Raw genomic sequence first — 25,705 nt, forward strand, 5'->3', positions numbered from 1 at the left:
ATTCCCTCAGTGCTATTCATAGGTGAGCAAAAATAAATAAATAAATAAATAAAACAAAAGAACGTGCAGTCGACTCAACAGGAGGCTTAGATAAAAAGGCCTGCATCACGAATGAGTGATTTTAATTGCTATTCTCAACTTTCCGGAGAGCGATGGGGTTTATTCGTGCAGTTTCTTCTCTCCTGGTCTGACAGGGTCATGCATTTGTCAGAATAAGCGCTCGCTGGTCAAGGCTTCTGGGTAACCACATCAGAAACTCGTGCTGGATCGGTAGAAAGTCAGCTGTGCTCTCAGTTGACGTCACTCTGGTGTCCATGCCCACCCCACAACCCCCGCCCCCCCCCCCCCCAGCACCACCCTGAAACTGGCCAGTGAAACGTCTAACATCCAACCACTCCATTATGACTGACTGAACCCAGACATTTGTAAGACTTGCGGTGAAAAGAGGGAGCCAGCTGGAGGAAGGATTCAGGTTGTTTTGGGATGAATTTCCTCCGACTGCCTCAATCCAGAACTCTCCAAAAAGGCAGAACAAGGGTTGCTGCACATCGCGTGCACCAATACTAAAGGCCGATTCAAACCCAAACACTATGGTGCAAATACGGGACACTCATTATCGGAGGGATCAGAAAACATTGTTAAAACACACTCTACCTTTTCAATCCCAGGCCAGAATCCTACACTGAGAATTGACTTTCATCGTATTGTTTCTAGAGATAAACAACAGACAAGAGGATGTTAGTAAATTAGCGTTTGGCTGATAGTGACTCGTCACATTCTTCTCAAGTAGGCATGAATATTATAATATGTCAAACTGGCCTGATGGGCTTCAGTGGCCTTCAACCTGATAAACAGTAAATTCAGTCTTGATTTTGAATTATGAATTATTATTATTAATAATAATAATAATAATAATCTGAGTAAAGAGGCCACAGCTCACCTGTTCATGTGAAAGTAAAACAAATCCGGAATGAAAATAATCACCATAAACACAGACCACTGTCTTCAAATTGATTTATGGGTTCATCCTAAAAATAAACTCCTGTGACACATTCTGCTCGACCCTGGCACCTGTTTCCTCTCAGATTAATTTATTTATGCACTTGATGGAAGGTGACAGCTACCTATGAGCTCTGCAGGCAACATGCAAACTGGTTTTAGGATCAGATGCAATCGCGTATAATTGATCTAAACCCTAAAACATAAGTTGAATTACAGAATTTTGAATAAAATCAACAGTGCATGAGAGTTAAAGAGTTAAAACTAGATCAACTTTTCCCAACTTTTACTGTTTGTTGTTTTGTTCTATTGGATATATTGATGTAAAACAAAGGACACTCAGATGTGTCACCAACTTTGTGCCACTCTAACTCCCTTCTAATGTTGTGTTTGCAATCTTGGATCTTGTAATTTATATGTATTTATATATATATGAGTCAAGTTTGTTAAGGCTCCTTTGTAAAGTCTTTGTAATGTTTTTTATTTCTTTAAACTATTTTTAGAATCTCTCTCTCTCTGATCTGAGAGGAAATGGAAGATCTCATGTTGTCGTAACTGACACCTTTGTAATACAACATACAGCATTGGAAAAAGTCTAAGATAGCTAACAGCGTGTTTTACTTTCATGTGAACCATGATTGTTTTCAGATTGTATTTCATTTTTCCAAGTCGTAGACATTTCTTTTTGAGTTATGCTTACCATCTGATAGAATATTTTCACATTTGACAAATTACTGCCACGCTTTATTTCTAGGTTTAATCAACTTTATGTATTTGGTAGTAATTCATACAGGTATTTTAAGGGATTTTTTTTTTTGGGTCAAATAATTAAGAAAGGAGAGGCATGTTCAAAATATGAACCCTCTTTTCCATCAGTGCTTTTTAAAATATTCCTGTGACCTTTGAATGATCATGTAGGAGGGGAAATATTAACTTAAATATTTCCAGAGGTCAAACATCTAAAATAACTTAGAGAACATAATTAGACTAAACCAAAAACTTTTATTCTGTCTGGAGGAGTTCTGTCCCCATCAATTATTCCCATTATGACAGCAGGTCATAAAACCATCCACGGCTGGCATAGACCAGCCAGTGTTACAAATAGTGTAGGCCAATATTGTTGAGGAAATGTACCCAGACGAAAAGAAATATTGGCACAACAAAATTCCTCCCATGCTCCATAATTTAACTATGGTTTTGGACACGTAACGTTTGTGTTCCCTGGCTGAAGTGAACACGAGGTGTTTATGGGCGCACAAAGACGGTCTAGAATCAATAAAGTCAGCCTTGGTAACTAATAAAAAATTAACTGAATTTTAGGATTCCCGAGGAGAATAGTATACTAAACCCAAATGACAAAAGCCGTAGAAAGGATAAGAAATTATAGAAAATAAATGTGTGTTTTTATCATCCTATGCTCATTTGTCACTACCTTCCAATAACTATCATGTCAGAATGGAAAAGGTTGACGAGCCTATCAGATATTATGTACAATTTTGAAAACAGATAAAAGATAGAAGTTATTTTGTTCCTCTCATAGTACTTTTAATTAGTTTCATTCAATTGACATGTTTTAAAAATATAAGTCTCACCAATTTATATATTTTATCAGCAATATTAGAGTTTAGGCCAATCATCTAACACGTGTCAGACCGACAGCAATGTCATATAGTTCTTTGTCGCCCCCATGTGGTATAAAAAAGTGTCACTATACGGACAAAAAAGTACATTTTATTTTGTACCAATCATTAAAAAAAAAAATCTGGTGCAGAATGAAATTCTTCACTTGAGATGAGAGATCACAGCAGCATTAGATTTTCTTTTGCACCATCAGTTCTTTGGTCAATGCCTGTGATGATCTCTGCATCTGTCTGTAAAACCAGGAAAACCAGATCTAAGGCTTTTCTCCACGCTTCCTGCTTCACACTCACATTATCGTAGATGGTCATTGGTGGTGCTCTGACAGGTTTCACAGTGGAGATAAAAGCAGTGTCCTCTGTTCCACTGTCTAAAAAAAGTTGTGAAAACTTTGCAGCAGTGCCTACATGTCCATTAAAGTCCTGCAGTTGTTGGCTCACCAAAGTCCTGGCTTTGACTTTTGACAATCTTCCAGTGTTAAACATTACAGTGGTTATGTAATCAATTAAGCCATCTGCCATGAGGCACAACACCACTCCCCTGTATGGGTTAGCTGCTCCCTCTGTGCATTGCCCTGCTTGCTTTTGCAGGTGATGAATGCAAAGCATTTCTATCACCCCACCGCCAGGCAGGACGGATTTGTCAATCAGTGCGTGATGTAAACGATAAGCACAGGACCAAAACTGATCCTCCAGGGCCTGCAGTTTTCCATGTACACAGCTCGTGAGGATTACTGTGGCCAACCCGCTGTTCGCACCCGAGGAAATATTCACAGCTGTCGAAAACTCTGTCCCAGTGCTGCCGAGGTCCCTCCATATCAAAATCTTTGCCTGTGTTCCAACACACTGCTTGTTCAGCTGTGTAACGTAAGTAACTGGAACACCCCCTGAGTCGTCAGCGAATGCCTTCAAAACGGAAGCCTTGACTCTTTCCACCACAAGTATGCGATGACGGCAGCAGCGTTGAATCATTTTCTGGTTAGCGAGGCCACTGATGAGTATCAGGTTGACTTCAAGCTTCAGCAAAAGAGCCAAAACTGTTACCATCCACTCTTCTTCTTTGCTTGAACTTAAAGGCATTTTGCTCTTTACATGCTGCATTCCTGCTGGCCTCCTAAAGCCGAGATGGCAGAAGGAATCTGACAAATCTCCGTTAATGAGAGCAACTTTCAAGTGTTGTTCTTGCAAGTCATGTGCGACCAAGGCCTGTTCAGCAGATAGGAGAACGATGCAGCCCGGTAAAACGCATGACTGGTCCTCAGGTAAACCAGGTAGAACACAAGTCACCACTTTAATTATGTCAAATGCAGAACAGCTGATATTTCGATGATTTTTTGACTGAATCTGATTAATTTCCACAACTAATTTCATGGCACTGACACAACCATGAGTCAATCCCTCTGCAATATGTGCAACATTAAGAGGCTTGGGTTGTGATGCCGCAGAGACATTTCTTGACTTGGCCTCACAAAAATGTCTGCTGAGCTTTATTTTCCTTTGCCCCCCAGTGTTTGGAGGCTTGTGACCAGCATTTCCTGTCCCTTGTAGATGGTCCATTGCCTGTGAAACTGCCTTGATGGGTTTCTTTGATAACTGAAGTCCAAAACCATGAGACGTCTCAGTCCAGCTTTCTGACTGCACCACGCCAAGACCATCTGTGGAGATACTGTATTTTCTAAAAACATCTAGGCATATATCCATCCCTTCCGACATAGCTGATATAATGTGTGATACTGAAATCCCTCTCTGCAGGCACTCCAGCACAGCACGGCTCCACGCTCCTGCAAGAAACAGCAGGCATCCCGATCCTGTATTATAGACCTTCTGGTGGGCTTGAACCGTCTCATAAACCAGCTGACCCACGGCGCAGGTCAGCTCCAGGTTCTCCAACACACGAAAGCATGAGCACACAAGTGCTGACCCCCCACTTGTGTCATCCTGGATAAACTTCAAATTTTTATCAGGGCCTAAGTAGGAATGTGTGACTCCTGCCAACGCTGCGAGCTTCTGCAATCCAACATGTTGCTGATGGTTTATAACTGTACTCCCCAGCATTACTGGACATCCCTGAAGTGTTGCAAAACAAACAAACAGATGTAAAATGAAAAATACTTTTTACCAAGTAACTCCCAAAGTATTATGTTTGTGGTCATTTGAGCTGCAAAATTACCATAGTTTGAGGTTATTTTCACAATTAGATTTTTTATAACTAGAAAATAATATTTTTATTATTCTCTTTATCATTTGGTCTATGAAATGTCCAAAAAAATATATATAGTGACAAAAATTAACACCAACAGTTCAAAGATTAATAACAATAATAATGAATTCTCTCACTGACCCCTGAACCTCAGATATTAAAGTGTTTTTTCAACAATTTTATGGAGGGCTTAAACAAAACTCTGGTACATTAATCCTGTACCTCTAAAACATCTAACATTAACAGATCAGATGAAGCCAAATGTGTCCAAACGTCCCTCAGTAAGAACCGACATCCGTCCAAGAGACGATCAGCAAGCTAACAAGCTAAGGTCTTCAGAAAATACACGTAGTGTACGTCTAAATTCGGCCTGTCTGTAAAAGAATAAAAAAGCGAAACGAACCCAGGAGTGTTTCTAAAAGACTTCACTGCCTCTAAAGCCTTTAATATCCACAGATAAACCCGACATTACCTTGTTTCAATTCGTGTAAAACAGTTGTTGGGTCCTCTAAAGTCCAGCTGCTCCGGCTCAAACCGATTACGCAGTGCGCACGCGTTGAGCTTCTCGGTTGCTTGGAGACAAGGAAACTCAGTCAACCATTGGCGGAAGACGTTAGGGCCCGCCTTATCTGAGTTTCTATTGGCCAAAATGAACGCGTCACTCTAATATCGCAGTTTCTATTGGTTGCCGTCGATGCCATTCGGAAGTTAAAAAAAAAACGTTGGTGCTGGTTTGTTGACGTCCGACCACCAAATATAATATTGACGGGCTTCTTCGTTGAATCATCTTTATAAATGGTATGCATTAAAACAAAATTAGGTCCGGAATGTGCATTGAGTGGATTTGATGAGCTATATCCTTGATAAGTTGTTCATTTGAGCCCCTCAAACGTGTTTCTGTTCGGTCTGATAAAGCAGCGTGGAAGCTAAAGTTAAGCTAGCATGATAGCGAAGAGTTGGCTGAAAGCAGCAATGCTGGCTCCGTTTTCTTTTTCAGGCTTCAAGTTACAGAAAGCCGCCTCCCTCGGCGGCCTCCAGGAAAAAGACAAGTCCCAAAGTCGAGCTGACTGAGGAGCAAAAGCAGGAAATTAAGGAAGCTTTTGACCTGTTTGACACGGATGGCTCTGGGACAATAGACGTGAAGGAGCTCAAGGTTGGTCGCTGTTTTCAGGTTAAATGTTAAGAAGTGTGTGTGTGCAAGGGGACAAATACTGTGAAAGCAGTTTTGTATTCCTATCAGCATGACATGTGTTGTCCCCAGGTTGCCATGAGAGCTCTTGGGTTTGAGCCAAAGAAGGAAGAAATCAAGAAGATGATCGCAGACATCGATAAAGAGGGCTCCGGAACAATTGACTTCAATGACTTTCTCAGTATGATGACGCAGAAAATGGTGAGTTTGACGGGATGCTGTGTGGATGAGGACACTTTTTCAGACATTTAAAGACAACGTTAAACAAGCAATACAGTTTCAAACTCACCGCATGCTGCTCTTAAAAAAATAGGAGAAAAATGTACAATGCATTCACACTACTCCTACAAATCACAATCAGTTTTTGAAAAAGGGAAAGAAAATGCATTTGGGTTTTTACTGCAAGTGAACTTAAATGCATCTGTAACACAACTAAGAATGAACCAAACAGTTACCAGAAAAATCAAAGTAACAAACACATTAAAGATTTTCTACAGATCAAAAGAGCACATTAAAAAGGCATCTTGGCACCCATTTCCTCATCACAGTTGCATTCATGAAATTCATAACAAAGGATATTTGATTATACTTACCATTAATACCATTGTAATATATATTATAATTTTATTTTTCTCTCTGTTGGTTATCAATTCCATTTCCTGTGTCTTTATCATCAGAGTGAAAAGGACTCCAAAGAGGAAATCTTGAAGGCTTTTCGGCTGTTTGATGATGACTGCACAGGGAAAATCTCATTCAAAAATCTCAAGAGAGTTGCCAAGGAGCTGGGTGAAAACCTCACAGATGAAGAGTTACAGGTATTGCAGGCAGTGTCACATGTATTATAAATATAAAACTTTGGCTGTCCCAAAGTAAGCTACTCCCATTACATAGCGTCAAATATTAGACCTTGGGTCTACTTACAAAGTTCATTTCCAATTAAGTGAAATCAGAAAAATTTGGTGGATACTTAACACGATTCTTTTCCACAATTGAGTGGAGAAAGCAGATGAGGTGATGTCACTGTCCATTCACATAAAATGGAAATTTGTCTTTGTACTGGCATACACAAAACATACAGAATCCACAAAAATACACGAGCCAACATCAGTACAGCAGTTATGATTCATAACAGATCTGGCCAAATATGTGCTGTAGACACGTTGAACCAGTGACAGAACATTCAAATTTTATTGTTTTATAGGTTAAGCATAAAATAACATCCATTAGCATAAAAGAATAATACTTACTGGTTGCAGGTTTGGTTTTTCACCACTGTTATCAGCAAAATGCACTACAAATAAGGTTGGCGCAGCTGTTTTTTCTTACTCATCCTCTAGTTCCCCTAATAGTGTTGTGTTATGGTAATACATTTGATGTTAAAAATAAATGGCATTCAGGGTTATTTGGAAAACAACAAAACTGAGATGACCTTTTTGACACAGTCATGTCAGTCCAAGTGAGAGATTTGGATTCCTAATGTTTCTCTAATCCTTTTAGGAGATGATTGACGAAGCAGATCGAGATGGAGATGGTGAGGTCAACGAGCAGGAGTTCCTGAGGATAATGAAGAAGACCAACCTTTACTGAACTGAAGTGTCCCCATCTTGTTTTTGGGACCTTTTTAAGAATCACATTTGACTTTTATTCCAACACTTTATACAGCAGCTTTTTGGGACTTGGTTTGTAAATAAAATATTTTAACATGTATCTTTGCACAAAACTTTCTACAATGCAAGACAAATAAATATATTTCATCATAGCTGATTTGTCTCTTCGTACTTCGTACATTAACTTTACAGACTCACGTGTCAGTATTGAAGTTAAGTTCAGTGTAAATGGGCAAGTTTAATGTTTCATCGAGTCTGCTGTGCATATAAGAAATGTTTACCTTAGATTCAGTTTCTACTTTGGCTCTTAACCCGGGCAACTGATGTGAAGAAAGAGGCTACGGTTTTCAAAAGTTATTTGCAGTCGGCCTTGTTTGCTGCAGTGCATCCTGCAAGGCGCAACATGCCAATAACAGACAGTGAAAGTTACATGACTAAGTCATTGTCGACTAACCAGAATTAAGCCACTGTAAACAGAAATGACAAGTATGAATTTGAAATGAGTAACACAGTAAAAGTCACTCTCACTTCATGCTTTGAGATACCAAGACATTGTCTGGTGAAAACACACCACAACAGCATCTTACCTACATGTTCTGATCATGTTATAGGAAAGAGTCCTCCTGCTGATTAATTTTAAGACACAGCAGAAGTCTAGTTTTGGCCAAAACACCAGACCTTGTGAAAATAAACAGGATATTGTAGTGACGTGTTTTTCCGAGCCGTCAGACGGCCGCCTATTATTTTGAGGACGCTTGCCACTGATTCTGAAAGTTATGATAACTTGCTCTAGATAGGAACATCTGGTGGAAAATATGAAAAGATTAACGATCCTTTTTTTTTTTTTTTCCAAAAATATTCCACAAAGAAAATTCTGGTATTTAAAAATATATATATAATTGAGCACAATTAAAGTAAACTTCCCAAACGTTTACGTACCGTCTCCTCACGATGTTGATGGCAGTCAATCAGATTTTTCAGGACCTCTTTTTGAACCTGAGAGTACTTGCTTTTTAATTGAAGTGCATAATAAAGAGTAGCCCCAAACTTCTGAAGCCCACTGTTCCCACTGTCTTGAAATAATATAAATGAAAAGCCATAGCTGTTTGTCTTCTGCTTTATTTAAAACAATTAACTTCACTTAACACCAAATTAAAGTGCCAGAATGTGAAATTTCTATAGATTTCTTTGTGTAGATGATGAGAGATTCCAGAAGCCCCTCACCCCTCTATGACTCAAATCCTTCTACCTTTCTCAGAGTTCAAAGCACACCACACACCAGGTGAGACCCAAAATACTGAAGCTGACTGAAGCTCACTCTGAGCGGACGAATAATAAATTAGAAACTGGCATTCTGTCTCAGGTCGCTTGGTGCTATGTCAAACTCAATTTCGAATTTTCGTAAAGCATCATGCAAACGTGCACGTACTGTAAGTGTCTCCAGCTGGGGATGACACTGTTGTGTTTGGAGGCCTGGCCCATCAGCTGCTTGTGTAGCCAAAGTCTCTGGGGTCAGTCCTCTTATTTTACCGATCTCAGAGCGAGGAGGAGTGTGTTCTGAGTTGTAGTGACAGAATAAAGACAGATAAAGTTATTTACAGCATTAGAAGCTTTGGAGCAGATTTTTCACGACTTAATGCTCAAAGAAATGAGCAGAGGGGACGCTCAGATAAAAAAAAAAGAAAAATCAACTCCAGAACAACAACAAGAATTTGTGCAAGTCGCTGAGTGTTATTATCGAGAGAATAAGGGGAAAACATATGTGGGCTAAAAGGATTAAGAAGTTTAAGTTAAAAACAAAAGGTACTGACTCGACTGATCGCTTTGATGGCAACATAAGGAGACTGCTTCACTTGCACTTCACATGGAGGAGCCATTTTGGATGAGTAGGTGTTCTTCAAACTGTGGATTTCTGATTTTAGCACAAAACTTTCCAAGTGGAGCTGAATGCTTTAGCACATTTTGCACAGTTGCATGTTTTGTTATATGATACGTTCACAGCCCCCCCAGCTGAGTGTTATTCCCCTACCGATGCGGTTAAAGAGCATTTACATCACACTGTCTGTTCAATACTCCCACTGCGCCGCTGCTCGTTTTTTCTTTTCCCATAAAATGATCAATTTCCAAAACAACTTAGCGCTGTAAGTCTGGCTGTTGTTAAAAGAAGATTTTTCTTATTAACCCTTTAAAGGTCATAAATGTGTCACCGTTCGGCTGGCAGTCTATTTTTATGTGACCACTTTGAGTATGATAAGTTGAAGACAAACTAATAACTCTCATTGTGTGAAGAAGCAGCAAGAGCGAGAGTGACTGCATCAGTGGTATGTCAGCTTTTCAACTTCAGTCATAGAAGTGAAATAACATGTTTATTAGACATCTAGGGAGGCCTGTTTGACTTCTATAAACTCTGTGATAATGTTCTTTTAGTATTTATGGTCTGTGGGAGAGGTCTCATTGGTATTCTATGTTTTCGAGTGTTTCGAGGCTTCTTCAGACATATGAGATAAGTTCGGTACTTATTAACCACAAACCAGTTTGCATGCTTTGATAGCCTTTGATATCCTTTTATTTCTGATCCAATCCAAAGTAAAGCCCGAATGTGAGTGAAGGGTCAGGGTCTGCTCCGTTCCATGAGCTCTCGACGTACCTGAGCCAGTGACGTTGCTGACATGTAGCCTGTTTCCACCCTTGGAAGGTTTGACTAGATCAGGTGTGCTGAGCGAGGGGCAGGAAGAGAAAAGGCTTGTGTCACCTCCGTACCTGAAGCTGAGAACATCCTCACAGCATTTATGACGACAAGCCAAATGAAAAATGACAGATAGTTACATTCAGCTGTTTCTAAGGTTATTGGTGTAAATAACCAATGTGATTATATAATATGATGGTAACTCTAGAAAGAACTCGGTCTAGACTTGCTCAGAATGTAAAGTGCCTCAATGTTACTCTGTTATGATATGATGCTATATAAATAAATTAGATTATTATTTTTTTTAATCGGGCGCCTACTGAAAGCTAATAAAAGAACACCGCCCCCCCACCACCACCACCAAAAGAAGTGATTAAATAAATTCAGCTCTATTTTCAATAAGAAGCATTTTGGAATCAGATTTTAAGTGGCTCTTAAAAAAAAAAAACAGATTACTGAAGATGATCTGATTCTGAGTTCAAATAACTTTATTCTATTATGCAAGAGATGCTAAAGCTTCACACTTGTGTTTAAATAGAGAAGAGAAACCGTGGGTGTCATCACATGCTCAGTGAAATGAAACAGGCCTTATTTTACTGAGATGTTTTCACTGCAACACATTTTAGCGTCATTTGTTCTAAGATTTCTATCATATAATTCGGGAAACTAAAGTGATAAATACAGCAGGAGGAGAAAAAGACATTAACGAGTCAGACCTGTTGAGATCAAAACATCACCTCCTAAAATAGCAGAGGTGAGTAACCGGCTGACAGTAAAACCCACTGAACTCCACTGCGTTCGCTCATTATTATTACGTTTTACTTATTTAGGTTTAAATACAATTGATCATCACTTCAACATCAAGAGGAACTGAATTCTACGTTTTTATTTTAGAGCCGAACTAAACTGGTGAGTGTTTTGAACTCACAACCGATGACCCTGAAAAATTCATTAAATCATTCCTAAGGAGCTGTGTCATCCCTGTTGTGGTACCAGCGCAGAGGACCAAAACAGGCGATCCCCCACCCACACGCTCTTTGTACTCTTCCTGTACACTTACGGTAATATCGTGCACGCTCACTTTCCTCAGTCACTGCAAATGACCTTCATTCGCTCTTGGTAATGTCAATAAAGAACAAGTAGAATAAGACAAGGTGTGATGTTTATCTTGGCTGACTAAAATAATGCGTATTAGAAATAAGCTGCTTCCTACAGTATTCCAGTTTGTGTATCAATTGCATGCAAATGTTCAACCCTGCGCCCACTCGCCTCGCAGCCCGGAAATGCAAAACTATTCACTAAGGGGAGACCGCAGGGTAGGAAATCACACTACACAAGTGGGAGTAGTTGCACTACATTAAGATGGAGTAAATAAATGTATCTTAGTGTTATTTAATACAAATGCATAAATTAATAAATGAAGATATTGCATTCTCAGTCTTTCTCAATTAAATAAAGTGGCCAATGGCACGATTTTTTTCCCCGCATGTGTATTTTATTGCCCTTTAACGGTGCAGAGGCAGTGTAAACACGGAACGGCAAAAACAAAACAAAAATGACATCATTACAGTGTGACCAAATGATAACAAGTCAAAACAAAACAACGTTTTTGATATGGATGAGCAACAACTGGGGCTGAGTGAAAAACAAACACGTTAACTGTTACAAGACGATGCCTGAGAAAAACAAATCATTTCTTTTATTGACCCAAAGGCCACGGTGCTCTTGGATATGATATCTATATCTGATCAACATGTGTTCGTGCATTAACATGCTATGTAATACTGACCTATTGCTAAAATGCTTCACATTTTCTTCACTGTACGTTTAAACATAGCAACGTAAAGTAAATTCGTAGTTAAAAAAAAAAGAAAAGCGTAAACTTAAAAATTATTGTCAAAAAAGACAACACACAAGAAGAAAAAAGGGGGAATTAAGCTAAAACTGGTGTAACAGGGCAATAAATCCTTCTTAATGTTCTGTGATAAAGACGGGATGATTAACTGGGTCACATGACGCCTGCAGTGGGATCCCGTTGAACCACATTAACTTACTTTCACAGTTATTTCTATTATTTTGTCCATCCCATTAAAATCCAGAGGGGCCAACTTAACAAACACATCTCTGTACAATGAAATACAGTTTGACAGCAGCACAAACTACAGCGTTCAAATTAATCACACCGATGAATCAATGACTCATGTGAGGGATTAATTATTCCAAGACTGGCACATCAGACTGCTGGGTGTACCTAATAAACTGGCAAGTACTCTCCTCTCCCCTCTGTCATGACGGTTTTTACACAGAAAGGACATCATTTTTCTACAAAAACCAAACCACATCAAACTCTAGATGTGGTGGTTTATGTACAGGAACATTTCAGATCCTGTGTCGCTCTGCTTCGTCTCCGCTGTGGCTGCTCTAACTCTCAACTTCACTATTTTTTAATCCACTTTTTCTACCTCAGTGCTCCTTTTCATTCTACTTTTTTTTTTTTTTTTTTTCCCTGCTTGTTCACAGTGTTGCAGAGTTAGAGAAAAGTTACAGCGCTCTTCTACCCCTTGACCTCCATCCGCCATGTTTTCTGCCGTGTGCAGCCTCATGTGAAGTCACACTTCTTGCACTGCGTTTAACACTCTGGCTGACCACAAACAGCAACTGTCAAAGTGACGCGTCTTCAGCCCTGACCGAGAGCTTTTGTCACTGGCATAAAATTTGCAGTGGTGCAAGGTTTCACTTAATTTGAAGGAAAAAGTAGGATTAAGATCTTTCTACAAACAGCTCACTATTTCAGTTTTGAGTACAGCAATCTCGTGAGAATTTGGTGTGATGAGATAAAAATGTTCGGGCAACATTTTCTCCTGGGTTTGTAAGTTAAGAACTAATAACTTCAGTGAGGTCTTACATGAATAGGCCTGAGAAATAAAAAAAAAAGTTAAAGCAAGTGGATCAGCTGAGCAGCCCAAAGACTTATAAATGTTAGAAAATGCATTTGTAAATGATGGATGTAGATATTAGTTGGCCCCCATGAGCCCTCAGGAAAGTCTGGTTAGATAATAGCACAGGAACAGAAGCAGAATTTGGGCCGCGGCGGCTGCTCATACTTTAAATCTCCAAACCTTTAAACTTCCACTGCCAATGTCAACGCTAAGCTGCTGTGTTTGTCATTATGCAACTTCTGTTGCTTCATGTGGTGGAGAAGGGCTACATTTCTCACTCTGTATGAATTTTCATTTTGAGACACTGATCTCATTATGACACGACCGCTCAGTCAGATTTTTCTGCTGACACACAAACACTTCACTCCACAGGTGGGTTAAAAGGGGATCCTTCATGGCGACCAGTCAAGGAAAATTCGTCTACATTTTACATCCACCTCAGGACACATTTTTCCTTCCAAATGCGCAATACAAAAGAAGGGGACTCCTGATAAGGCATGAGTCCGAAGGTGATGCACCTCAGGCCCGTCGAAGCCCCCACCCACCTTTTCCCTTACGCTGACAAAGAGAGAGAAGAGACGAGAGGTTTTCTCTTTCAGTCTCACTCTCACTTCCTCCTCTCTGGTTGCACAAACCTGATGTAAAGATTGTGTGTGGAGAGAATAAACTAGCACAACAGACACACACAATGCTGACATATGATCCTGAATTTCCCAAAATGTGTGACACGAATCCAAAATGGAGTTGATGACTGTTACCGAGGAAACTAGTCAGTGATCTCAATGTGGTGTAGGAAAGTGTGCGTTTATGAACACACAAAGTTAATGACCTCTAAATTTAAGCACATATTCAGAGTCTTCTAAATCCACTCAAAACATCGTGCACACATCTGCAGCTGGATGAACAGTTGACCTATCACTGGCTGCAGGCAGAGGGCCAGAACACACAAAATCTGTTAATATCTGTATCAAAATATTAAATTAATAGCGTCAGTGGCTGATTGTCTGACTTTCAGTTTGCAAAACATCATCTGGAATACGGTCAGTGAGAAAAGCATAACGAGAATACACTATTACAATTACGATCAGTGTCCTTTTTCCGAGCGGGAGCCTGATAATGCCTGTGTGTTGATTCTTAGGATTTATATGTGATTTAGCTTTTTAGCCTTGTCTTTTCATTTTTTAAAAATCCTTTCCAGAACTTATTTGTCTTTAGCAATCTTAGACCGACCTCCAAGCTGCTGTATCTACTTGTTTATCAAACAGGTGATGAATTCTCCTTTTATATTTTGTGGGGTCCTTCACGGGTCTAGTTTTGATCCCCTCTCATTTATCTTTTTTATTATTCATATGCTTGCCCTGGGCTGTCCATATCATCCCTATCCTGATCACCTTTCACTCGTGTGCTTTGACTTTCAGAATAGATTTTTATTCTGCTGACCCCCACAACTTTTTTGTTTCTTTTCTTAAAGCTTTAAACTGTCTGACATTTATGGTCTGTTAAATCATGACATCTCTCAGCATGGGCCTGACGATGGTTTTCAGTTTCAGCGGTATTTGTCGTCATAATCTCATCATTAATTTTTTTGTGATACTTAAGGTTTTGAAGAATAATTGTAAATTTTGTGTCCTTTATGTCTTAGGCCTAAGAAAATAAATTGCAATTAAAAGCAGTTTTTCCGCTGTGGTGGATTGTGTGACGTACACTGATCACATTGCGTTGCATTATTTTACAAAGCCAAATGACACCCTGTGTGCAAAAGGGACTTATCTAATATTGTTTTTAAAAAGGTGCTCTGGTTGCTTAAAGGGAACGGCAAATAGCTGCAACCTCCCTAATTAGAATTTGTAGCATGTCCAATGAAACCATTTATTTATTTATTTATTTTTTTTTTATTCATGCAAAACATGTGACATGCACGTCACAACGAACGTGTGACTACAGTTCCGGGGCATTTCCAAGTTCGGATGAAATGTGACAGCAAAGTTTGCCCTGTCCTTGGAAATGGACAGAAAATAGTTGTTACTATGGCTGATGAAGGCAGCAGCCTGGAGGCCCAGTTAGAGTTCCTCCGGTGTCGAGGAGCGGCGGACTCCCTCCGAAACAGTGAAGTCATACTATCTCCTCACTTCTCCTTTTGGCTCAGTAATCATAGTTCAAACTGAGTTTCCTGTTGTTTGCAGCAGGATCGTTGTGTTTGTGTAGGTGGCCGTAATGCGGTGAATTTCAACATTCAGGTTGTCAATACCACACCTACGAAGGCTACCTATGACACGGTCTATCTGTGGCTCCATGATTCAAAGTGAAATGGGAAGTGCCGTTTCCTGTCGGCTGCATTCAGAGAGTTTACATTCACACAGACTATTGGGCCCCACGCACGCGCCTTGACGACACTCTCGTATCACGTAGCGGTGATTGCCAGTGGAAAAGAAAATTTCATTACTCACACCAGTTTCTATCGCTTTCCAACTCTCTACAAGTGGTTTTCCTGTGTCCTCAGGGATACATATAAAAAGGTAAGCAACACAGCACTCTACACTTCCAGCACAACTTTCAAATCGCAACTTTGGTTGATCTGCTGCCTACTTCAGACACTGAGAATATGAAGCTGATTGCTGTTTGCCTTTTTGCAGCTTGCTGCTATTCTTTGGCCAGCGCAATAATAACCAATGGGCCTGACACAACATATCAGAGGAAAAAATTAGAAGAAGTTCTTCGCCAGTTGTACGATGTGAAAGAAATCATGCAGGTGGGTTTCATCGACATTTGCTTTTTCACAGATTTGCTCATGTACGATCTCAGTCAAAGTTACTGAACACAATGTTCTTGACTTGTGTCATGCAGCACAATGAGAAGATGCTGAGTACTCCTCCAGAGAATATTGAGGTAAGCAATTTTAACGCGCATTTGAAGTAATGCTGACAGTATGGTCACCACTAAATATTGGCGGCTGCTTACTCATTATTGTACTTATTGTAGTCACTAATTGCCATGTGCTGGCTACTGTAGGAGTACATCAAATGATGTGTGAAATCACAATATGCATTTGATGTCAAATGGTGATATTTATGTAGAAAGCTGCACATGGTCCTCGCAAGGTCAACAATTTAGGAGGAAAAAAACCTCACCTCACAAGCTAAATTTTTTTTATATATTTATATATGTCGTTTTTACATTTATTGTGTAAGGAAATTTCACTAAAACACAGCACAGTAAAACTGATTCCAGACAACTCTATAGTTGGCTGCATACTGCAAAGTTGATAGTAGCAGTAGAAAGGATTAATGGCAAGCAACGCAAAGCTAACAAAACTAAATCCAAGATGCCATTTGCACTGAATACAGAAAACATAAAATCTTGAAATACTTATGTACTGGACAATTATTTATTGGATTTCATCTTTGGTTTAATGGTAAAACTACAGTTGCAAAGACCTTTTCACAAAAGTTAAACAGTATTACAGAATAAAACAACAAAAACAAAACACATTTCTAAAGATGCAAAAAGTAACCACAATGTGGTTAGATATTTAGCTTAAATGACACAAACATGCAGTCAAACCTTGTAGAAAAGCAATTATTTTGTAATGCCACTTCAAAGCAATCCAACAAATCAACGTGACTATTTGCACTTACTACAAATGAAAGCATATTGAGATCAAGTCCATTACTTGTAAACTGAGATCAGCCTTCTTTCTCGTCAGGCTCAGAATCCTAAGTGAGTCAACTCAAAAGCTCGCTCAGTGAATTTTCTCATAGCTTCCGTTGCACTCAGGTGAAATGTGATGAGTAATCAAGCAGAGAGAACACAAAACCATGACACTTCCTCACACCACCGTGCATGCTAAAGAACATCTGACTCAATCTTCAGTTCAAAAACTGCCAGACTGTCTTCATGAATCTGTAAAAGAAAGATTCATATGAATTTCACTCTTCCAACAAGGGTGAATTTATTTGTGACTGACAAGTATAGGGAAATTCTAAATACACAAAAGCGAGGAAATGATTAAGTCGACTGTTTCTCATACACTTCAATTGCTAGTAATACTAACCTATTTCTTCAAGGAGATGTGGGAACTGTGATTTGAGGTTTTTTTTTTTTTTTTTTTTTGGCTGGAGGTGGGGGAGGGGGGTGTCACCGAACCACAGTGCGAGTATCTAAACAGAAACAAACTGCTCTGCATCACTTGGAAAAAAACATCATGTCATCAACATAACAATTTCTGGAGGGGGGCAATTCAGAGTATTTTGGGAACAGAAACTAAAGTTTAAAATATTGGAAACTTGGTTGAGTTTCACTTAAGGTAAAAATGCTTTGCATTCATCTGATAGGAAAGTCTACTGCGATGATGAGGCTATGACATGGAACCAGATAACAGTTTTCTTGGAAATTGTTTGATGGGAGGATTTTTTTCCCCCTTATATTAAAATTTTTAGCAACAGAATAACGCCAATGTATGTCCCTGCGGTATGTTCACAGATATTTATCTTTTTGTTTTATTTTACAACAGGATTGCTGCTGTCTGTCAGCCCTGCAATGCTTCAAGGCTAACATGGAGGTGCATTTCAACACAACAGAGCGAAATCAAAAAAAACTTTTGAAGAGTCTTAAGAGCCATCTAACTGTAAGTAAAGCGCCGGTTTACGAAACAATCAATCCACAAATCCACCTTGACCACAAGTTCAGGTTTGTAATGCAGTGCCCTTCTAACAAACAACTTCTTTCTTTCATCCGTTTCAGATGAGAGGTCTGAACTTTTGCAATTCAGAGAGTCAGATGGTAAGAAAATGTTTTTATTCATTTATCACAGCTGATATTTCAGTCATATAAAAACTCATTGTAGATGACCATTGGCTAACTTTTCCTCTGGTTTTCCTTTAGTCCACGTGCCAAACCTGCGACTCACATCCTCAAGTAACTGTCCAGGTATTCCTTAACAGACTGGAGTCTCTTATTCAACGGGTGAGTGCTTTTGCTGTCATCATCATCATCGATACATTTCTCTAAAATGGAAATATGTTGTTAAAGCATTGACATTGTAATTAATTATACCTTTTCACTCTTTAGGGCATAACCAAGCTGAGCATGAAATAAGTGAAGAGGAATTTCTGGTTGTGACCAAGGACTGACTGAAGAGAAGACACTACGCTGAAACGATCCTAAAAATGTCATCGTCTACGTATTCATCTAGCCTTTAAAATATTTAATTTATTTAATATTTATTTACGTACTGGTGGTGAACCCACTCAAGCTATGAAGAATGTATTCTCATGAAAGCCTTTGTCGCCACCAAGTGGACTGGACTTGGCAGTTTACAAAGTTGGTGTTTTTAATTGTTTCTTCTTTTTTTTTTTTTTCACAGAAAGTGAAAGTTAATTTATATATTCTAGTTCTTAAAGAATATTAAGTATGCAGAGACATTCACTCCATGTATGATGTCCCACAGTATAGCAATTCCTATATATTATAATAATAATAATAATAATTGTGCCATTTGAAAATATTAAATTGATTGAAACTGATATGTTGTGATTGGTTTATTACATTTTTCCAAACGCTCTGTGAAAGTCTGAACACTGCAGCATGCACACACTCTGCCTCCAGAAACGCTGCAGACAGCTTTGACCTTTTCCACTGGGAGCAATGTCGCGTGATAACCATGGTGTGTATAAAAGCAGCGTAATCAGCGGTGGAGTGCCTTAAACCTGCCTTTTAGCTAATGAACATCACACCAAATTACAAACTCAGGCCTCAAAATTTAAATCAACTGGTGATGTCCCAGGATGACACGTGGCGACAATATGATCGAGGTACTTTTACCTTTCCATGAGTCCGTTACAGTTAAAACACACACCTACACAGAGTCTGCATAGTCTGAAAACTGGAATTCGTCGTGCTCACCCCAGACTCAAAAGCTTTCAGGTGTCAACATGTTTATTTTTTGTTGTTGTACTTGATTTCCCTTAAAAACAAGTACTTCTTAAAGATCTTTTCAAATGCTTAACCCCGTGGAGTGTTGAATTTGTATCAGCACAGATGCAGATTGAGGTATCCTGGTGAAACTGAGATACAATTATGCCGTCATTGTGAAAATATGATTTGAAAACCGCAACGCAATGGGAATGGTGTTATGATTTCTATCAGAACATATTAGATAGTTTTCACTGATTTCTCCAATGGCTTTTCTCCACATTGAAAAGATTTCAGAAGCGGCGTCAACTGAAGAGCCACAGCAGTGTTGTAAACAAAATGAAATATTGTTATTGTGTACACATGAAGCCCAAAGATTGACAGCACAGGATGGCAGGTCCAGATATAAAGCACTTTCCCCTTAAAAACCAGTTCTGACTTCAATTACCCAGAAGTCCCACCAGAGGGCATCATGTTTCAGACACGTTCTCACCAGTTCTCAGGGTTCCACATGTGCGCAAGTTTGGACCTCTGGAGAACACGATTTTAAAATGTGTTCTTTGCTGTGCTATGAACTATACATCTGGTTTTATTGTCTTTTCAATTCAAAAAAAAAAAAAAAACAACAGCTGATTATGAAGTTATCTGGAAGCAATGTCACGTTCAATCAGACACCAGGTGGACTTGTATTCTGTGCACACATGGTTAAACACTGTGGTAAGATAAATGACATTTTACCAAACAAGCCGATAGCCAGAGGACAGTCCAAACGCCACAAACAACTTTCATTATGACAGGTGCATGTTTTTACACACGTCCTCACAACATACACAACTCTGGACTTCCCATGTGACAGAGGGGATTTCAGCAACCATCAACAACACCACACATGAGATTTACCAAGGTGCATCTCACATGCAGATGAAAACACAGCTGACTTACATGTGGAAACCCGCGAGATAAGATTTGGTCTGTGTATTTAATTCACTGGCACTTCGGCCAAGACTCAAAATGCATGGTCAAACCTTCCCAGCAACCAAGTCTCTTTCTCGCATTCACCCTCTCCACAGCTTCACCCTTGATAGAGCGACAATGCTTTGAAGATGCAGCTGAAGAAGGTGAACTTTAATCCAACAATATGACTTAACACATCTGTGGAGCAAACATTTCATGTCTCTGAGCAGCAACTGAGGGGCAATGGATTTAGAAAAAGCCAAGGTTTCCTTTCGGCCAGTTACAGCAGCGGTCCCCAACCTTTTTTGTGCCACGGACCGGTTTAATGTCAGACAATATTTCCACGGACCAGCCTTTAAGGTGTGGCGTATAAATGCAACAAAATAAAATTATACGATCGGCATAAAAACTGCTATTTTCTAAATGTCATAATAAACGTGAATCCACTGTGCACTCGTATGCAACTTTATTAGCAGCGTCATCGTAACATCCTCTCTGGCCCCTGACCCCGAACCTAAATGCAGCTTTCTTTTTCATGGAAGTCACAGGCTCTTCTTCTGTCTCCTCACTGGGCCTTTTCCCCTTCACAAAGAAACTGTCCTTTTTTAATCATTTCGCTAGCTTGTGGGTTTAATTTTAGCGGTAACGTATCACGTGACCGAGACAAGCTCAAGAGTGAGTCATAGACGGATGTAACGGAGAGAATCCGGTCATTTTTCAAAATAAAACATAGCTCAGATTCAGATAATAAATGAAACATAAATAATGTATGTTATTTATTCTTTCCGCGCGGCCCGGTTCAAAAGACCCACGGACCGGTACTGGTCCACAGCCCGGGGGTTGGGGACCGCTGAGTTACAGGACACGTATGGATCTAGTAAGAGATTCAGAAAGAATGGTCCAGGTGACAATGTCAAATCTTTAGCACGTGTGGACTTGAATATACATGAAGTGTACGCAGTCAATATGTGAGTCCAACTATCCCAAGCTGTGTTTGACATTTGTATTCCATCCAGAGGTTCTCAGTTGCTAATTCTAATAGCCTGGTGTGACATGGACACATAGCTATGTGGTGAGAGGTGATATACACTCACCGGCCACTTTATTAGGTACACCATGCTAGTAACGGGTTGGACCCCCTTTTGCCTTCAGAACTGCCTCAATTCTTCGTGGCATAGATTCAACAAGGTGCTGGAAGCGTTCCTCATGTCCCATATTGACATGATGGCATCACACAGTTGCCGCAGATTTGTCGGCTGCACATCCATGATGCGAATCTCCCGTTCCACCACATCCCAAAGATGCTCTATTGGATTGAGATCTGGTGACTGTGGAGGCCATTTGAGTACAGTGAACTCATTGTCATGTTCAAGAAACCAGTCTGAGATGATTCCAGCTTTATGACATGGCGCATTATCCTGCTGAAAGTAGCCATCAGAAGTTGGGTACATTGTGGTCATAAAGGGATGGACATGGTCAGCAACAATACTCAGGTAGGCTGTGGCGTTGCAACGATGCTCAATTGGTACCAAGGGGCCCAAAGAGTGCCAAGAAAATATTCCCCACACCATTACACCACCACCACCAGCCTGAACCATTGATACAAGGCAGGATGGATCCATGCTTTCATGTTGTTGACGCCAAATTCTGACCCTACCATCCGAATGTCGCAGCAGAAATCGAGACTCATCAGACCAGGCAACGTTTTTCCAATCTTCTATTGTCCAATTTCGATGAGCTTGTGCAAATTGTAGCCTCAGTTTCCTGTTCTTAGCTGAAAGGAGTGGCACCCGGTGTGGTCTTCTGCTGCTGTAGCCCATCTGCCTCAAAGTTCGACGTACTGTGCGTTCAGAGATGCTCTTCTGCCTACCTTGGTTGTAACGGGTGGTTATTTGAGTCACTGTTGCCTTTCTATCAGCTCGAACCAGTCTGGCCATTCTCCTCTGACCTCTGGCATCAACAAGGCACACAGAACTGCCGCTCACTGGATATTTTTTCTTTTTCGGACCATTCTCTGTAAACCCTAGAGATGGTTGTGCGTGAAAATCCCAGTAGATCAGCAGTTTCTGAAATACTCAGACCAGCCCTTCTGGCACCAACAACCATGCCACGTTCAAAGTCACTCAAATCACCTTTCTTCCCCATATTGATGCTCGGTTTGAACTGCAGGAGATTGTCTTGACCATGTCTACATGCCTAAATGCACTGAGTTGCCGCCAGGTGATTGGCTGATTAGAAATTAAGTGTTAACGAGCAGTTGGACAGGTGTACCTAATAAAGTGGCCGGTGAGTGTAAGTGATATAAGCATTTCATCATACACTGGCTGTGTTTAAACCAATTCTGCAGCTTGAAGGTTAAACCAGCTAAACCAGCTCTCAGTTATCCATCTCAAACGTCAGACAACCAGTTAGCTCTATTCAATGTATCAGATTTTTACTGTCCCTGAATCGCTGTGGAGAATCTTACCAATATCAAGCTGACATTATAATAACAAATGGAGATGAAACAAAGCATTGTGAGGCAATTAAAAATGTATACCAAAGAATAATAACTCTGACTGGAAATGAGGGACAAAGACAGAGAGAGCGAGAGAGAGAGAGAGAGAGAGAGAGAGAGCGGGGAGTGACATGCTGCAAAGTGACACTGGCTGAAACAGAACCAATAACGCTGATGAGAACCCTTTTTTCCTCCAACGTAAGGGGCGAACACTTCCCACGACGCCGCAGATGCCCTGCACAACACTCTCTTTACAGAGTACAGGGGATTATCTGCTTTTGAGTTTACTTACTCATCTTCACTTAAATACATAACTGTCAGTTATTGGTTCAGGTAGAACAAGAGACATGGCAGCAACTCATTTTTTAAATCGTGGATGTGCAGACCAGTTTCAAATTGGAAGCGTGGCAGCATTTTTCCTTAAATTTGTCAGATAATGTATTTTGCAGCTTTTATACAGTATATTAAAATGTGTTTGTGTTGTGCATCCATTGCATAGTTTCTGTTTTGCAGAAACACATGTTGTGGTTTTTAGCTGAGAAATAATTAAAGGAATGTTTTTCCATTTATAATTTGTCTGCAAATCAGTTTTGTTTATATCCCTAAAGTAATTTACTTTAAACAATGAGTTAATATCTCATTGTGATAAAAGGGCCGTTAAGAAAGTCAGAACAAAAGAAAAACACTGACTTGCAAAACTAGTTTTTCTTTGATCGTGCTGAGGTATAACGCTCTAGCCAAAGTTGTGCACTGCAATGTAGAAAAGCCTCCTTTACAGCTGAAACGAGTGTGCAGCCCAACCAAACTGCGGTGGTGCGCAGATGAGTACACAGCTGTGTGTCAGGCAAAACATATTCATGGGCCAGCCATCAACCACACACGTTTGTGAACCTCCTGTTGTGTGTAGTAGTGTATTGTCAAGCAAAGGGTTTTTCCAGAAAATGTGTAATATGTGTGAAATGCATCAGAGAAATCAAGGTTTGAAAAAGGTCAATGAAAGTAGTCCATCCCTGCTTCAGCCTGTCATCCAAATTTGGAAATTTTGGCTCTACAAAATGTCAATTAAAGTTAACAAAATAAGTGTGACATCATAGAAATGAATGTGGGCTGATTTTGTTGGGTTTTTTTTTTTTTTTTTTTCTTGATACAGATACAGAATGTACAAGTATGTCTGAAGTCCACTGACTACAAGTTTTAATCTTAAAGTAAAACTTCTTTGACACTGGCTCGTAATCATGGTTGGATTCATGCTCACAAACGATGATATCCATTTGTGTCTTACACTCTGCTCTGCTGTCAATTCTTTACAGGCCTTTAACATGTTACACCTTCTACAGTACTCACACCTGTTTTGTATGAGACTGTGTATGAGATTTAGCCCTTAACATCGCGCCTGCAGAACAGATGTTCAAATGTAACATCACACTTTTCTATCCATCCATCGATTCTATTCCACTTATCCGTGTCCAGATTGAGGTGGTAGCTGTTTCAAAAATCTTTGTCCCCAGTAAACCTTTCCAGTTCCTGCCAAGGTTCCCCTTTGGAGGCTTTGCCTGGAAAGTCTCCAAAGGGAGGCACTCAGGAGGCCCTCCTCATCAGATGCCTAAACGATCTCAACTAGCTAGAAACCAAAGCGTTGTTCAAGATGAAAACGGTCAATCGCGCCGATCTCGAGCTCACTTCATTTCCTGAACGCCAAAATAAAGGCAGAGAGAAGCCACTACAAGGAAGAAGAGGTGAAGGCGGCTACAGTGAGGAAGATGTAAATCATCTGCTCGTATATTTGGGTCTAAGACTTCAGCAAGTCAGCGTTTCCCACAAAAATATTACATATGGTTTTTGTTGAATTTCATGTCTATCCGTCTAGATTCTTTAGGCATCCCAAACTCTTGGGATGTGTCTTTATCTGCCAAGCATTTCTTTCTATATCAATATAAAACTAGTCAGATTTTTGATTTAGTTTTAATGCCTAATCTTTCATTTAATTTCATATTTCATGTGCTGCAGCACAGAAAACAGGCTCTTGTAATAGTGAGCGTGACAACAGTGACTGTAACAAACATACTATTTCAATATGGGCATATTAGTATTGATTTTAGATGGACTCCACAAACTATCGTGGGGACTTGGTTGGAAGAAATCATTCCAACCTGTAAGCCATAAAACATTTTATCTTGTGAATATCTACACTAACTGATGAAGACTTATGGACCCTGTCCAACTTCAAAACGCACATAATCACAACTACAATCCATTCCACAACTGTAAAAAGCCCCACTGACGGAGCCAAACTATGCAGTGATTACAATCAGATTTGTTTTGTTCAAAATTTCTACAGACCATATCTGACAGTTTGGATAATGATACACAACTTTTATTTGTTTTATATTATATTATATTTTATCTGTTCATGGTAAAACACTGAATAGAAGCCAACTATGTGAAGGGCATTCTTATTTTCTGCATTTAGGTAATCACAAAAGGTTAAAGACTTGTTTTTTTTTTTTTTTTTCCAGTGTTTACACGGTTGATCGTCACAACAGCCCTGATTTTATTTTCATTAAAAAATTACAATTTATGAACGAGAGAAAATAATCTATGTAAACTTTTGAATTGGTAAAGTGCATTCTCCTTCAGTGAGGGAATCCTGTGAGTAACGTGCAGGAGAGGGGAGGGGGAAAAAAAACCAAAAACCAAAATCACTTTTTCAGGATCTATACATGCAGCACAGGCACCTCTGCAAAGCCACTACCTGACTGTTATACTATGCTGTGGTGGCCTGTGGTAACCACACCTCCAGTGTCTCCACTGACATCATTACTATCACAGAAACCAAACTTTTTATTTCCCTTTCATAAAGTGAGAGCTGTGACGTTGATTAGTCAGGATTAAGTGCATTTTCTGGTCAGTGGGTAACCAACCTTTCTGCGTGGACACCATCCACGCAGAAAGTGTTATAGGTTCGGAAACATGCGGAATCCAACAGTGCAAGGTAACCTGTCATTAACCTAGTTAAAATCAAGCTGAAATCAAAGTACGACTACAACTATTTTTATTCATCAATTGACTGATACTATATCAGTGAGT

General features: G+C 39.8%; 2 protein-coding genes across 3 annotated transcripts in view; one reads left to right on the plus strand and one right to left on the minus strand.

The window, feature by feature from the left end:
• Window positions 1-1,663: 1,663 nt before the first annotated feature.
• Window positions 1,664-25,705, minus strand: part of bbs12 (Bardet-Biedl syndrome 12) — a 35,138-nt gene continuing 11,096 nt past the window's right edge. Inside the window, exons 1-2 of one of the 2 annotated variants that reach the window (XM_029512303.1) lie at window positions 5,309-5,363; window positions 1,664-4,703 (exon numbers count right to left, since the gene is read on the minus strand). In XM_029512303.1, the coding sequence (XP_029368163.1) occupies window positions 2,799-4,691 (1,893 nt within the window). In that variant the 5' untranslated portion in view covers window positions 4,692-4,703; window positions 5,309-5,363 and the 3' untranslated portion in view covers window positions 1,664-2,798. Of the gene's footprint in view, window positions 4,704-5,308; window positions 5,364-25,705 lie in introns of those variants that run through there. The other variant, XM_029512304.1, reaches the window with a different exon arrangement.
• cetn4 (centrin 4) lies at window positions 5,547-7,783 on the plus strand. The gene is made up of 5 exons (XM_029512305.1): window positions 5,547-5,634; window positions 5,834-5,989; window positions 6,098-6,226; window positions 6,703-6,840; window positions 7,523-7,783. The coding sequence occupies exons 1-5, from the start codon at window positions 5,632-5,634 to the stop codon at window positions 7,610-7,612; spliced, it is 516 nt and encodes a 171-aa protein (XP_029368165.1). The 5' UTR covers window positions 5,547-5,631; the 3' UTR covers window positions 7,613-7,783.

The sequence above is a fragment of the Echeneis naucrates genome, chromosome 10 (assembly GCF_900963305.1).
Source record: "Echeneis naucrates chromosome 10, fEcheNa1.1, whole genome shotgun sequence".
NCBI lineage: Eukaryota > Metazoa > Chordata > Actinopteri > Carangiformes > Echeneidae > Echeneis > Echeneis naucrates.